This window comes from Dendrobates tinctorius, unplaced genomic scaffold (genome assembly GCF_039654945.1).
Source record: "Dendrobates tinctorius isolate UK_male_01 unplaced genomic scaffold, ASM3965494v1 ptg000055l, whole genome shotgun sequence".
NCBI classification, from domain to species: domain Eukaryota; kingdom Metazoa; phylum Chordata; class Amphibia; order Anura; family Dendrobatidae; genus Dendrobates; species Dendrobates tinctorius.
This window is the reverse complement of record NW_027361723.1, coordinates 3,871,964-3,886,994: the sequence shown is the minus strand read 5'-3', so window position 1 is coordinate 3,886,994 and position 15,031 is coordinate 3,871,964. Positions and strand designations below refer to the sequence as shown.

Sequence of the window (15,031 nt, the reverse complement as noted above, 5' to 3'; positions counted from 1 at the left end):
TGTCTGTTGTGGGAGTAGTCTGTGTGGTAGAAGAAGTCTTTGTGGTGGGATAGGAGGGCTCTGTGTATTGGGAGAAGTCTGTGATGGGAGGGGTCTGTGTAGTGGGGAGTGGTCTATGGCTTGAGCTGTCTGTGTAGTGGGAGAAGTCTGTATGATGGGAGGGGTCTGTGTAGTGGGGAGTGGTCTATGGCTTGAGCAGTCTGTGTAGTGGGATAAGTCTTTATGATGGGAGGGGTCTGTGTAGTGGGGAGTGGTCTATGGCTTGAGCTGTCTGTGTAGTGGGAGAAGTCTGTATGATGGGAGGGGTCTGTGTAGTGGGGAGTGGTCTCTGGCTTGAGCTGTCTGTGTAGTGGGAGAAGTCTGTATGATGGGAGGGGTCTGTGTAGTGGGAGGGGTTTGTATGGTGGGAAGTGTCTGTTGTGGGAGTAGTCTGTGTGGTAGAAGAAGTCTGTGTGGTGGGATAGGAGGGCTCTGTGTATTGGGAGAAGTCTGTGTGATGGGAGGGGTCTGTGTAGTGGGGAGTGGTCTATGGCTTGAGCGGTCTGTGTAGTGGGAGAAGTCTGTATGATGGGAGGGGTCTCTGTAGTGGGGAGTGGTCTATGGCTTGAGCGGGCTGTGTAGTGGGAGAAGTCTGTATGATGGGAGGGGTCTGTGTAGTCGGGAGTGGTCTATGGCTTGAGCAGTCTGTGTAGTGGGAGAAGTCTGTATGATGGGAGGGGTCTGTGTAGTGGTGAGTGGTCTATGGCTTGAGCGGTCTATGTAGTGGGAGAAGTCTGTATGATGGGAGGGGTCTATGTAGTGGGAAATGTCTGTATGATGGGAGTTGTCTGTAGTGGGTGTAGTCTATGGTTTGAGTGGTCTGTGTAGTGGGAGAAGTCTGTGGTGAGAGGGCTCTGTGTGGTATGAGGGTTCTATGTAGTGGGAGATGTCTGTGATGGGATGGATCTAGGTGATGAGAGAAATCTGTGTGGTACTTTGGGATGGGATTGGAGGGTCCGCTCTAGCATGTGGTGTATTAGTGGGTGTAGTTTAAATTGTGAGTGGAGTCTGTGTAATTGAGTATGTGATGGGAGAAATAATAATGGTGCGAGAAATCTGTGTTATGGGAGGAGTCTGAATTAGTCAATAAATTTGGATTATAAGATGAGTCTGGGTGATGTGCAAGGTCTGGATTATGGGAGGAGCCTATATCTGAGGAGTCTGGGTGATGGGTGGAGTCGATTATAGGATGAGTGGGTGATGTGCGAGGTCTGGATTATGGGAGGAGCCTGTATCTGAGGAGTCTGGGTGATGGGTGGAGTCGATTATAGGATGAGTGGGGTCTGAATTAGGGGAGGAGCCTGTATGTGAGGAGTCTTGGTGATGGGTGGAGTCGATTATAGGATGAGTGGGTGATGTGCGGGGTCTGGATAAGGGGAGGAGCCTGTATGTGAGGAGTCTGGGTGATGGGTGGAGTCGATTATAGGATGAGTGGGTGATGTGTGGGGTCTGGATTAGGGGAGGAGCCTGTATGTGAGGAGTCTGGGTGATGGGTGGAGTCGATTATAGGATGAGTGGGTGATGTGCGAGGTTTGGAATATGGGAGGAGCCTGTATCTGAGGAGTCTGGTGATGGGTGGAGTCGATTATAGGATGAGTGGGTGATGTGCGGGGTCTGGGTGATGTGTGGGGTCTGGATTAGGGGAGGAGCCTGTTTCTGAGGAGTCCGGGTGATGGGTGGAATCGATTATAGGATGAGTAGGTGATGTGCGGGGTCTGGATTATGGGAGGAGCCTGTATGTTAGGAGTCTGGGTGATGGGTGGGGTCGATTATAGGATGAGTGGGTGATGTGTGGGGTCTGGATTATGGGAGGAGCCTGTATGTTTGGAGTCTGGGTGATGGGTGGAGTCGGTTATAGGATGAGTGGGTGATGTGCAGGGTCTGGGTGATGTGTGGGGTCTGGATTAGGGGAGGAGCCTGTTTCTGAGGAGTCCGAGTGATGGGTGGAATCGATTATAGGATGAGTGGGTGATGTGCGGGGTCTGGATTAGGGGAGGAGCCTGTATCTGAGGAGTTTGGGTGATGGGTGGAGTCGATTATAGGATGAGTCTGGGTGATGTGCGGGGTCTGGGTTATGGGAGGAGCCTGTAACTGAGGAGTCTGGGTCATGGGTGGAGTCGATTATAGGATGAGTGGGTGATGTGCGGGGTCTGGATTAGGGGAGGAGCCTGTATCTGAGGAGTCTGGGTGATGGGTGGAGTCGATTATAGGATGAGTGGGTGATGTGCGGGGTCTAGAATAGGGGAGGAGCCTGTATCTGAAGAGTCTGGGTGATGGGTGGAGTCGATTATAGGATGAGTGGGTGATGTGCGGGGTCTGGATTAGGGGAGGAGCCTGTATCTGAGGAGTCTGGGTGAGGGGTGGAGTCGATTATAGGATGAATGGGTGATGTGCGGGGTCTGGATTAGGGAAGGAGCCTGTATCTGAGGAGTCTGGGTGATGGGTGGAGTCGATTATAGGATGAGTGGATGATGTGCGGGGTCTGGATTAGGGGAGGAGCCTGTATCTGAGGAGTCTGGTGATGTGTGTAGTCGATTATAGGATGAATGGGTGATGTGCGGGGTCTGGATTAGGGGAGGAGCCTGTATCTGAGGAATCTGGTGATGGGTGGAGTCGATTATAGGATGAGTGGGTGATGTGCGGGGTCTGGATTAGAGGAGGAGCCTGTATCTGAGGAGTCTGGGTGATGGGTGGAGTCGATTATAGGATGAGTGGGTGATGTGCGGGGTCTGGATTAGGGGAGGAGCCTGTATCTGAGGAGTCTGGGTGATGGGTGGAGTCGATTATAGCATGAGTGGGTGATGTGCGGGGTCTGGATTAGGGGAGGAGCCTGTATCTGAGGAGTCTGGGTGATGGGTGGAGTCGATTATAGGATGAGTGGGTGATGTGCGGGGTCTGGATTAGGGGAGGAGCCTGTATCTGAGGAGTCTGGGTGATGGGTGGAGTCGATTATAGGATGAGTCTGGGTGATGTGCGGGGGTCTGGGTTATGGGAGTAGCCTGTATCTGAGGAGTCTGGGAGATGGGTGGAGTCGATTATAGGATGAGTGGGTGATGTGCGGGGTCTGGATTAGGGGAGGAGTCTGTATCTGAGGAGTCTGGTGATGGGTGGAGTCGATTATAGCATGAGTGGGTGATGTGCGGGGTCTGGATTAGGGGAGGAGCCTGTATCTGAGGAGTCTGGGTGATGGGTGGAGTCGATTATAGGATGAGTGGGTGATGTGCGGGGTCTGGATTAGGGGAGGAGCCTGTATCTGAGGAGTCTGGGTGATGGGTGGAGTCGATTATAGGACGAGTGGGTGATGTGCGGGGTCTGGATTAGGGGAGGAGCCTGTATCTGAGGAGTCTGGGGGATGGGTGGAGTCGATTATAGGATGAGTCTGGGTGATGTGCGGGGTCTGGATTATGGGAGAAGCCTGTATCTGAGGAGTCTGGGTGATGGGTGGAGTCGATTATAGGATGAGTGGGTGATGTGTGGGGTCTGGATTAGGGGAGGAGCCTGTATCTGAGGAGTCTGGTGATGGGTGGAGTCGATTATAGGATGAGTGGGTGATGTGCGGGGTCTGGATTAGGGGAGGAGCCTGTATCTGAGGAGTCTGGTGATGGGTGGAGTCGATTATAGGATGAGTGGGTGATGTGCGGGGTCTGGATTAGGGGAGGAGCCTGTATCTGAGGAGTCTGGGTGATGGGTGGAGTCGATTATAATATGAGTGGGTGATGTGCGGGGTCTGGATTAGGGGAGGAGCCTGTATCTGAGGAGTCTGGGTGATGGGTGGAGTCGATTATAGGATGAGTGGGTGATGTGCGGGGTCTGGATTAGGGGAGGAGCCTGTATCTGAGGAGTCTGGGTGATGGGTGGAGTCGATTATAGGACGAGTGGGTGATGTGCGGGGTCTGGATTAGGGGAGGAGCCTGTATCTGAGGAGTCTGGGGGATGGGTGGAGTCGATTATAGGATGAGTCTGGGTGATGTGCGGGGTCTGGATTATGGGAGAAGCCTGTATCTGAGGAGTCTGGGTGATGGGTGGAGTCGATTATAGGATGAGTGGGTGATGTGTGGGGTCTGGATTAGGGGAGGAGCCTGTATCTGAGGAGTCTGGTGATGGGTGGAGTCGATTATAGGATGAGTGGGTGATGTGCGGGGTCTGGATTAGGGGAGGAGCCTGTATCTGAGGAGTCTGGGTGATGGGTGGAGTCGATTATAGGATGAGTGGGTGATGTGCGGGGTCTGGATTAGGGGAGAAGCCTGTATCTGAGGAGTTGGGGGGATGGGTGGAGTCGATTATAGGATGAGTGGGTGATGTGCGGGGTCTGGATTAGGGGAGGAGCCTGTATCTGAGGAGTCTGGGTGATGGGTGGAGTCGATTATAGGATGAGTGGGTGATGTGCGGGGTCTGGATTAGGGGAGGAGCCTGTATCTGAGGAGTTGGGGGGATGGGTGGAGTCGATTATAGGATGAGTGGGTGATGTGCGGGGTCTGGATTAGGGGAGAAGCCTGTATCTGACGAGTTGGGGGGATGGGTGGAGTCGATTATAGGATGAGTGGGTGATGTGCGGGGTCTGGATTAGGGGAGGAGCCTGTATCTGAGGAGTCTGGGTGATGGGTGGAGTCGATTATAGGATGAGTGGGTGATGTGCGGGGTCTGGATTAGGGGAGGAGCCTGTATCTGAGGAGTTGGGGGGATGGGTGGAGTCGATTATAGGATGAGTGGGTGATGTGCGGGGTCTGGATTAGGGGAGGAGCCTGTATCTGAGGAGTCTGGGTGATGGGTGGAGTCGATTATAGGATGAGTGGGTGATGTGCGGGGTCTGGATTAGGGGAGGAGCCTGTATCTGAGGAGTCTGGGTGATGGGTGGAGTCGATTATAGGATGAGTGGGTGATGTGCGGGGTCTGGATTAGGGGAGGAGCCTGTATCTGAGGAGTCTGGGTGATGGGTGGAGTCGATTATAGGATGAGTGGGTGATGTGCGGGGTCTGGATTAGGGGAGGAGCCTGTATCTGAGGAGTCTGGGTGATGGGTGGAGTCGATTATAGGATGAGTGGGTGATGTGCGGGGTCTGGATTAGGGGAGGAGCCTGTATCTGAGGAGTTGGGGGGATGGGTGGAGTCGATTATAGGATGAGTGGGTGATGTGCGGGGTCTGGATTAGGGGAGGAGCCTGTATCTGAGGAGTCTGGGTGATGGGTGGAGTCGATTATAGGATGAGTGGGTGATGTGCGGGGTCTGGATTAGGGGAGGAGCCTGTATCTGAGGAGTCTGGGTGATGGGTGGAGTCGATTATAGGATGAGTGGGTGATGTGCGGGGTCTGGATTAGGGGAGGAGCCTGTATCTGAGGAGTCTGGGTGATGGGTGGATCTACAGCATATTATGGGAGATGTCTGTGCGTTGGGGAAACTGTAAAGATGACATTTCCATTCCTTTCCTCTGATTGCAGATCATTGAGCAGCTGGAGTTATCGTTCCCATTACGGTGAGTCAGATCTGCGCCTGCAGCATGTAGTAATGACACCATGACATCTGCACCATGTACAACAGGGAGGCGGAAAGAGCCTGGTACACAAAGTGACACAACCATACAACAAATGAGGGTGGCTCAGACTCAGCTGTGCCGCGTATCGGCAGCTATAGAGTCAGGCTGTAGTGTTACCATCAGGAATGATGAACTGCTGAGAGGAGATTTAAGAATGGGGTCTGGGTTCTCTGATCAGGGGTCCCAGCCACGGTGGTCTGCTCAGGTGAGTGCCACTCTCTGCTCACATTGATTTGGTGGTGGAACCAGTTTCTCGGTGATTTCTCCAAAGTATCCCAGGAGCCGTTTCCAACACCACACTGTCAGGCCGCATGTTTCTCTGGCTGCTCTGAGCCGCTTGCGCGGCCTAAACCTGTTCCTGTGCCAGAAGCGTCTCCGGACTTGTCTCCATCAGGCACATCGTAGATGTCATTGGTTGTTGATCACACAGGAGCTGCTGGCAGCGGCTCTGGACTTGTCTCCTTCAGGCACATAGGAAACGTCATTAGTCGGTGATCACACAGGAGCTGCTGTCAGCGGCTCTGGTCTTGTCTCCATCAGGCACATAGGAAAAGTCATTAGTCGGTGATCACACAGGAGCTGCTGGCAGCGGCTCCGGACTTGTCTCCATCAGGCACATAGGAAACGTCATTAGTCGGTGATTACACAGGAGCTGCTGGCAGCGGCTCCAGACTTGTCTCCATCAGGCACATATGAAACGTCATTAGTCGGTGATCACACAGGAGCTGCTGGCAGCGGCTCCGGACTTGTCTCCATCAGGCACATAGGAAACGTCATTAGTCGGTGATTACACAGGAGCTGCTGGCAGCGGCTCCAGACTTGTCTCCATCAGGCACATATGAAACGTCATTAGTCGGTGATCACACAGGAGCTGCTGGCAGCGGCTCCGGACTTGTCTCCATCAGGCACATAGGAAACGTCATTAGTCGGTGATTTGTGCACTGCATCTAACCATCACTTAGGAAACTTCGTCGCTGGGACATCACATCTGCCACAGGAACGGTAGTAGACTAATTTTGCCATTGTCAAGCAAATGTCCTGAATATTTTTTTCACCACCTCAATAATGATTATGAAAATCCCATATCCACCACCAATAAATGGCAGAAAGAGAGGCGTAGAATAAACTTACAGCAATGTTTATTATATAAAAATTTTCACAAAATTCATATTCAGCAAGGTAAGTACACAGAAATTAGCGCCATGGGTACATATAAAGGAACACTGTGAGGACAAAATTATATACAGGACTAATACCAATAATTTCTCCATGAGATAGGAAAAATTGAACAAAAAACTTCATAGCTATTAGATTAGCACCACAGAATATCAGAGGCATATTATCAGGAGATTATTTCTGTGAATCCACATAGATCTAAAACATTTTTTTCAACTGGTCCAATCTCCACATTGAGCACTAATTGCAAACAAAAAATAATAAGGCTCCATAGAGTGGCCAGTAAATGATAAAATCACATATACTGTGAGCTAAAGGGATAATGTGACTACAAATAATATACAGACATCTCAATGCAACATAAAAAAATAGTATTTGGGTATATGGGCACTGGACTATGGGATGGAGGATGTGTGATGGGTATATGGGCACTGGACTATGGGATGGAGGATGTGTGATGGGTATATGGGCACTGGACTATGGGATGGAGGATGTGTGATGGGTATATGGGCACTGGACTATGGGATGGAGGATGTGTGATGGGTATATGGGCACTGGACTATGGGATGGAGGATGTGTGATGGGTATATGGGCACGGGCCTATGGGATGGAGGATATGTATGATGGGTATATGGGCACTGGACTATGGGATGTAGGATGTGTGATGGGTATATGGGCACGGGACTATGGGATGGAGGATGTGTGATGGGTATATGGGCATGGGACTATGGGATGGAGGATATGTATGATGGGTATATGGGCACGGGACTATGGGATGGAGGATATGTGATGGGTATATGGGCACTGGACTATGGGATGGAGGATATGTATGATGGGTATATGAGCATGGGACTATGGGATGGCGGATATGTATGATGGGTATATGAGCATGGGACTATGGGATGGCGGATATGTATGATGCGTATATGAGCATGGGACTATGGGATGGCGGATATGTATGATGGGTATATGGGCACTGGACTATGGGATGGAGGATATGTGATGGGTATATGGGCACTGGACTATGGGATGGCGAATATGTATGATGGGTATATGGGCATGGGAGTATGGGATGGAGGATGTGTGATGGGTATATGGGCATGGGACTATGGGATGGAGGATATGTATGATGGGTATATGGGCACTGGACTATGGGATGGCGAATATGTATGACGGGTATATGGGCATGGGACTATGGGATGGAGGATGTGTGATGGGTATATGGGCATGGGACTATGGGATGGAGGATATGTATGATGGGTATATGGGCACTGGACTATGGGATGGAGGATGTGTGATGGGTATATGGGCACGGGCCTATGGGATGGAGGATGTGTGATGGGTATATGGGCATGGGACTATGGGATGGAGGATATGTATGATGGGTATATGGGCACGGGACTATGGGATGGAGGATATGTGATGGGTATATGGGCACTGGACTATGGGATGGAGGATATGTATGATGGGTATATGAGCATGGGACTATGGGATGGCGGATATGTATGATGGGTATATGAGCATGGGACTATGGGATGGCGGATATGTATGATGGGTATATGGGCACTGGACTATGGGATGGAGGATATGTGATGGGTATATGGGCACTGGACTATGGGATGGAGGATATGTGATGGGTATATGGGCACTGGACTATGGGATGGCGAATATGTATGATGGGTATATGGGCATGGGAGTATGGGATGGCGAATATGTATGACGGGTATATGGGCATGGGACTATGGGATGGAGGATGTGTGATGGGTATATGAGCACTCGACTATGGGATGGAGGATATGTATGATGGGTATATGGGCACTGGACTATGGGATGGAGGATATGTGATGGGTATATGGGCACTGGACTATGGGATGGAGGATGTGTGATAGGTATATGGTCACGGGCCTATGGGATGGAGGATATGTATGATGGGTATATGAGCATGGGACTATGGGATGGAGGATATGTATGATGGGTATATGGGCACTGGACTATGGGATGGAGGATATGTGATGGGTATATGGGCACTGGACTATGGGATGGAAAATATGTATGATGGGTATATGGGCATGGGAGTATGGGATGGCGAATATGTATGATGGGAATATGGGCACAGGACTATGGGATGGAGGATATGTATGACGGGTATATGGGCATGGGACTATGGGATGGAGGATGTGTGATGGGTATATGGGCACTCGACTATGGGATGGAGGATATGTATGATGGGTATATGGGCACGGGCCTATGGGATGGAGGATATGTGTGATGGGTATATGGGCACGGGACTATGGGATGGAGGATAATTATAATTTGTTATAACTAACCACAGTTAGTTACTATGCCCGGGCAGCGCCCGGCTCTTCAGCTAGTATAAATATAATACCATTAAGATATGTATAGCCATATTATAGCCATAATGTATCATATGTTTTTAATTACAATATGTCATATATAACGTGAATTTATAACACCTAAATACCAAATTATGCACAAAATTGCGTTAATATGAATCAATGACATACTATAACAAGAATTACATATACAAGAATTTGATACCAAAAGTGCCTAAAACACCAAATATACTATCCCAGCGCCCGATTATATTAATTCAAAGACCAAACAGTTATTCAACTATTATGCAAATGAGTCAAAATTGAGAAGTCTTGTCAAACTCCAGAAAATTCAATGATGATGGAGCTATCTTCCATAGAATAATTTGCCGGAAGAATGCAGCATGCTGATGTTATTCTCTAGGCTGAATATAATGAAAATTTTTTAAATAAAATTATTAACAAACAAAACACACAACTAAAAACAGGATCCATAAAAATGGATGATTCGAAAATTGGACTAATTCATCTATAAAAACGCACTGAAGCCCATAGTTTCATTCAAACCCTGTGGAGTCATGGTACCCAGTAAATAGATCCATCGGCTCTCTTTTTGTGCAAGGATCTTGCCGAGATTCCCTCCCCTGCTATCTAAACATACTTGGTCAATAGCTTTGATCTTAAGACCTGAGGGGTCACACTTGTGATATTGTTTAAAGTGTCTAGGGAGAGTTTTTAACCCTTCCAAGTCATCAATAGTCGCCGCCTTCTCCATATCTCTTACATGTTCCCTGGTTCTGAGTTTTAATTCCCGTGTGGTTAATCCTATGTATATTTTCCCACAAGGGCAACGAGCATGGTAGATTACCCCCTTAGTGGTGCATGTCAACATCTTGCGAATGTCAAATTCCCTGGATCCGTCTTGATTTTCAAAGGTCCTACTCCTTACATGGTTACCACACGCCTTACAAGAATTGCAAGGAAAAAAACCTTTTAACTCAGAACCAGAGGAACCACCCGAAGCATCTGAATAATGGCTACTCCCCGCACCTTTCTGGACTTGCATCATCTGCTTCTTTTCGCAGCAATTAAATACACATGATCTGAAGCATTAGAGCTTGCAGTGCTGTGGATACAATGAATTCTCATTATGTGGAGATTAGCTAGTTGAAAAAATGTTTTAGATCTATGTGGATTCACAGAAATAATCTCCTGATAATATGCCTCTGATATTCTGTGGTGCTAATCTAATAGCGATGAAGTTTTTTGTTCAATTTTTCCTATCTCATGGAGAAATTATTGGTATTAGTCCTTTATACAATTTTGTCCTCAGTGTTCCTTTATATGTACCCATGGCGCTAATTTCTGTGTACTTACCTTGTTTAATATGAATTTTGTGAAAATTGTTATGTAATAAACATTGTTGTCATTTTATTCTATGCCTGTCTTTCTGCCATTTATTGGTGGTGAATATGGGATTTTCATAATTTTGCCATTGAATGACTGCTACTAACATTCAGACACTTTATGACCTGGCATCTCTGCTATACCTTAACCAAAATGTACTTTATATGTCTGTGAGCTCTGTGCTGATTGGAGACCATTTTTAATATGTACTGGTTTCTCACTGGGCTACAATTAAAGCACACTACCATTGGTGTGTAAGTCCTTCAGTGCACACGTATGCAGAAAACCGGACTTCTTCCCAGAAAACGCGCGTTTTTTAAGCGTTTTTTCCAAAGCGTCCCCAGTCTCATAGAAAAAAGTTAGAAATGCGGATTTTTCCGTGAAATTAATGAGCATGCTGCGATTTTTAAATGAATGGGATGCTTCTTTTAAGCGTTTTTTACGCGTTTTTGAAAAACACAAAAAAAAACGCTTGCGTGTGCACACACCCTAAAGGGGCACTCCTTTCTCTCACAAGGAAATGTTTTTTTAGCGGGAATATATCTTACTGATAAATATTAAGTACACAGAGCATTCTAATGAGGAATCTGCATTACACGCAATATTCTAGCGAGGAATATACAGTAAACAGAGCATTCTAATGAGGGATGTGACGTACACAGCATTCTAGTGACAGGTGGTGGTGAGCAGAACATTCTAGTGACGGGTAGTGGTGAGCAAAGCTTCTAGTGACAAGTGGTGGTGAGCAGAGCATTCTAGTGACAGGTGGTGAGCAGAGCATTCTAGTGACAGGTGGTGAGCAGAGCATTCTAGTGACAGGTGGTGGTGAGCAGAGCATTCTAGTGACGAGTAGTGGTGAGCAGAGCTTCTAGTGACAAGTGGTGGTGAGCAGAGCATTCTAGTGACAGGTAGTGGTGAGCAAAGCTTCTAGTGACAGGTGGTGGTGAGCAGAGCATTCTAGTGACATGTGGTGGTGAGCAGAGCATTCTAGTGACGAGTAGTGGTGAGCAAAGCTTCTAGTGACAAGTGGTGGTGAGCAGAGCATTCTAGTGACGGGTAGTGGTGAGCAAAGCTTCTAGTGACAAGTGGTGGTGAGCAGAGCATTCTAGTGACGAGTAGTGGTGAGCAGAGCTTCTAGTGACAAGTGGTGGTGAGCAGAGCATTCTAGTGACGGGTAGTGGTGAGCAGAGAATTCTAGTGACAGGTGGTGGTGAGCAGAGCATTCTAGTGACGGGTAGTGGTGAGCAGAGCTTCTAGTGACGGGTGGTGGTGAGCAGAGCATTCTAGTGACGGGTAGTGGTGAGCAGAGCTTGTAGTGACAAGTGGTGGTGAGCAGAACATTCTAGTGACGGGTAGTGGTGAGCAGAGCTTTCTAGTGACGGGTAGTGGTGAGCAGAGCTTCTAGTGACAGGTGGTGGTGAGCAGAGCATTCTAGTGACGGGTAGTGGTGAGCAGAGAATTCTAGTGACAGGTGGTGGTGAGCAGAGCATTCTAGTGACGGGTAGTGGTGAGCAGAGCTTCTAGTGACGGGTGGTGGTGAGCAGAGCATTCTAGTGATGGGTAGTGGTGAGCAGAGCATTCTAGTGACAGGTGGTGGTGAGCAGAGCATTCTAGTGACGGGTAGTGGTGAGCAGAGCTTCTAGTGACGGGTGGTGGTGAGCAGAGCATTCTAGTGACGGGTAGTGGTGAGCAGAGCATTCTAGTGACAGGTGGTGGTGAGCAGAGCATTCTAGTGACGGGTAGTGGTGAGCAGAGCTTCTAGTGACGGGTGGTGGTGAGCAGAGAATTCTAGTGACAGGTGGTGGTGAGCAGAGCATTCTAGTGACGGGTAGTGGTGAGCAGAGGTTCTAGTGACGGGTGGTGGTGAGCAGAGCTTTTAGTGACGGGTAGTGGTGAGCAGAGCATTCTAGTGATGGGTAGTGGTGAGCAGAGCATTCTAGTGACAGGTGGTGATGAGCAGAGCATTCTAGTGACGGGTAGTGGTGAGCAGAGCTTCTAGTGACGGGTGGTGGTGAGCAGAGCATTCTAGTGACGGGTAGTGGTGAGCAGAGCTAGTGACGGGTGGTGTTGAGCAGAGCTTCTAGTGACGGGTGGTGGTGAGCAGAGTGTTCTAGTGACGGGTGGTGGTGAGCAGAGCTTCTAGTGACGGGTGGTGGTGAGCAGAGCATTCTAGTGACGGGTAGTGGTGAGCAGAGCTTCTAGTGACGGGTGGTGGTGAGCAGAGCGTTCTAGTGACGGGTGGTGGTGAGCAGAGCTTCTAGTGAAGGGTAGTGGTGAGCAGAGCTAGTGACGGGTGGTGGTGGTGAGCAGAGCATTCTAGTGACAGGTGGTGGTGAGCAGAGCATTCTAGTGACGGGTGGTGGTGAGCAGAGCATTCTAGTGACAGGTGGTGGTGAGCAGAGCGTTCTAGTGACGGGTGGTGGTGAGCAGAGCATTCTAGTGACGGGTGGTGGTGAGCAGAGCTTCTAGTGACGGGTGGTGGTGAGCAGAGCATTCTAGTGACAGGTGGTGGTGAGCAGAGCGTTCTAGTGACGGGTGGTGGTGAGCAGAGCATTCTAGTGACGGGTGGTGGTGAGCAGAGCTTCTAGTGACGGGTGGTGGTGAGCAGAGCGTTCTAGTGACGGGTGGTGGTGAGCAGAGCTTTTAGTGACGGGTAGTGGTGAGCAGAGCTTCTAGTGACGGGTGGTGGTGAGCAGAGCATTCTAGTGACGGGTGGTGGTGAGCAGAGCTTCTAGTGACGGGTGGTGGTGAGCAGAGCTTCTAGTGACGGGTGGTGGTGAGCAGAGCTTTTAGTGACGGGTAGTGGTGAGCAGAGCTTCTAGTGAGGAGTTTGTGTTACTTGGAGCATTCTGGTAACCAGCAGACAGTACATAAGGTGGTTGGTAATCGTAGAGCATTCTGGATGACAGTGTATGTAGAAGAATTACAATCTAGTTCTTTCTCCCAGGAACGTCGATCGCCCCGCACTGTGTCAGATCTCACTGTACGACTTTCAGCGTTTTCTTCAATTTGATCAGAAGGTGAGTAACGCAGAATAAGGTGCCCATGACCTGACCTTCTACATCAGCCCAGTGGCCGAGTATTGGGGAGCCTTCAACCAGTCATTCAGGTACCGGACCCCACTGTCCTCTGTACAGAGCTGTCATGTAATTATAATCTTGTTGTAGGAAGTCTGGGCAAGTGACCTTGGTAAAGTGAGGGAATTCCTCTGCAGTTACATGCGGGACACAGATGTGGAGATGTCTGAGCCGGTGCTGCAGCTGGAACAGGTGAGTCCATACCTAAGCCGAGCGGTCAGCCACACGTGGACCGATCATAGGAAAGCACTGTTGACGTGTCCCCACCTGCTGTATGCGCCGTGCAGCCGCTACATCCTGTATTTTACTCCAGTCACCTTCAGAGCTGCATTCACAATTCTGCTGCTATATCCCATATTATGCTTCAGTCACATTCAGAGCTGCATTCAAAGATTTCCTGTTATATACCATATTGTACTTTAGTAATACCCGGAGCTGCAGTCACAATGCTTCCATTACATCCTGTATAATACGGCAATCACATACAGAACTCAGTTCATATTCCTTGTCATACTTCCAGCACATCCAGAGCTGCAGTCACAATTTTTCCTTCACATATTGTCTTACACTCTGTTCTGATCCAGAACTGCATTAACCATTGTGCCCTTGTATCATACGTTAAACTCCACTCCCATCCAGGGCTGCATTAATACTTTTCCCAGTACATCCAATCTTGGACACGGTTACATCTGGGTGTTACTATACATAACAAATGATGAAAGAAGCAAGAAAAAGAAGCACAGAATGGAGCGCACTCACAGCTGAATATCACTATGCAAAAAGACTTTTATTGTTCATACAATGCCAAGAAATCCAAGTGCATGATAAAAACGGTTATAAAACACCAATGAAAACAATGTGGGCAAGTGGATGTGAGCATACATATACATGCAAAGTGTACATGATATAGCAATCACATATATTCACATAGCATACATTTGCAGCAACGCTCTGTTTCTCCCAATGGATGATAAATAACAATGAATGTATATTACATTTCTGTATGTGATTTATTGGGTATCTCTTAAGAATATGAAAAAGAGACTAAGACCTGACTAATGAATGGCTTGCACTATAAATAATGAATTTGTATCAATTGTGCATGCATCCTCAAAAAAGGCTTGTGCCTCATGCAGATGAACGGGTGAAAAAAGCAATGCTAGTTCACATAATGGTGAACTACCCAGGGAAAGCCAAGCAGATCTCAGATACCATCCCGTGCATATGGGGAAAAAAAGAAAAAGGAGGGAGAGACCAAGTTAAATCACATAATAATTACCAAGGGAGACCACTCAGCCCACAGACGCCCAACGCGTGTCGCTGCTGCCTGCAGCTTCGTCAGGGGAAGTAACCAAGTGCATTAGCAGGCCCCTTGTATAGTGCAATTGCAATCCGCCGCCACCTGTGTGCAGCGTCCGCTGTGTGATAAGAACAGTGTGTGTGAATACTGAGTTACCGCGCATGCGCAAA

General features: G+C 48.7%; 1 protein-coding gene across 1 annotated transcript in view; it reads left to right on the top strand.

Moving 5' to 3' along the window:
* LOC141091667 (1-phosphatidylinositol 4,5-bisphosphate phosphodiesterase gamma-1-like) overlaps positions 1-15,031 on the top strand; it is a 189,775-nt gene that overhangs the window by 101,006 nt on the left and 73,738 nt on the right. The window contains exons 7-9 of the mRNA XM_073577350.1: positions 5,474-5,508; positions 13,432-13,504; positions 13,652-13,753. Of these exons, the coding sequence (XP_073433451.1) occupies positions 5,474-5,508; positions 13,432-13,504; positions 13,652-13,753 (210 nt within the window). The remainder of the gene's footprint in view (positions 1-5,473; positions 5,509-13,431; positions 13,505-13,651; positions 13,754-15,031) is intronic.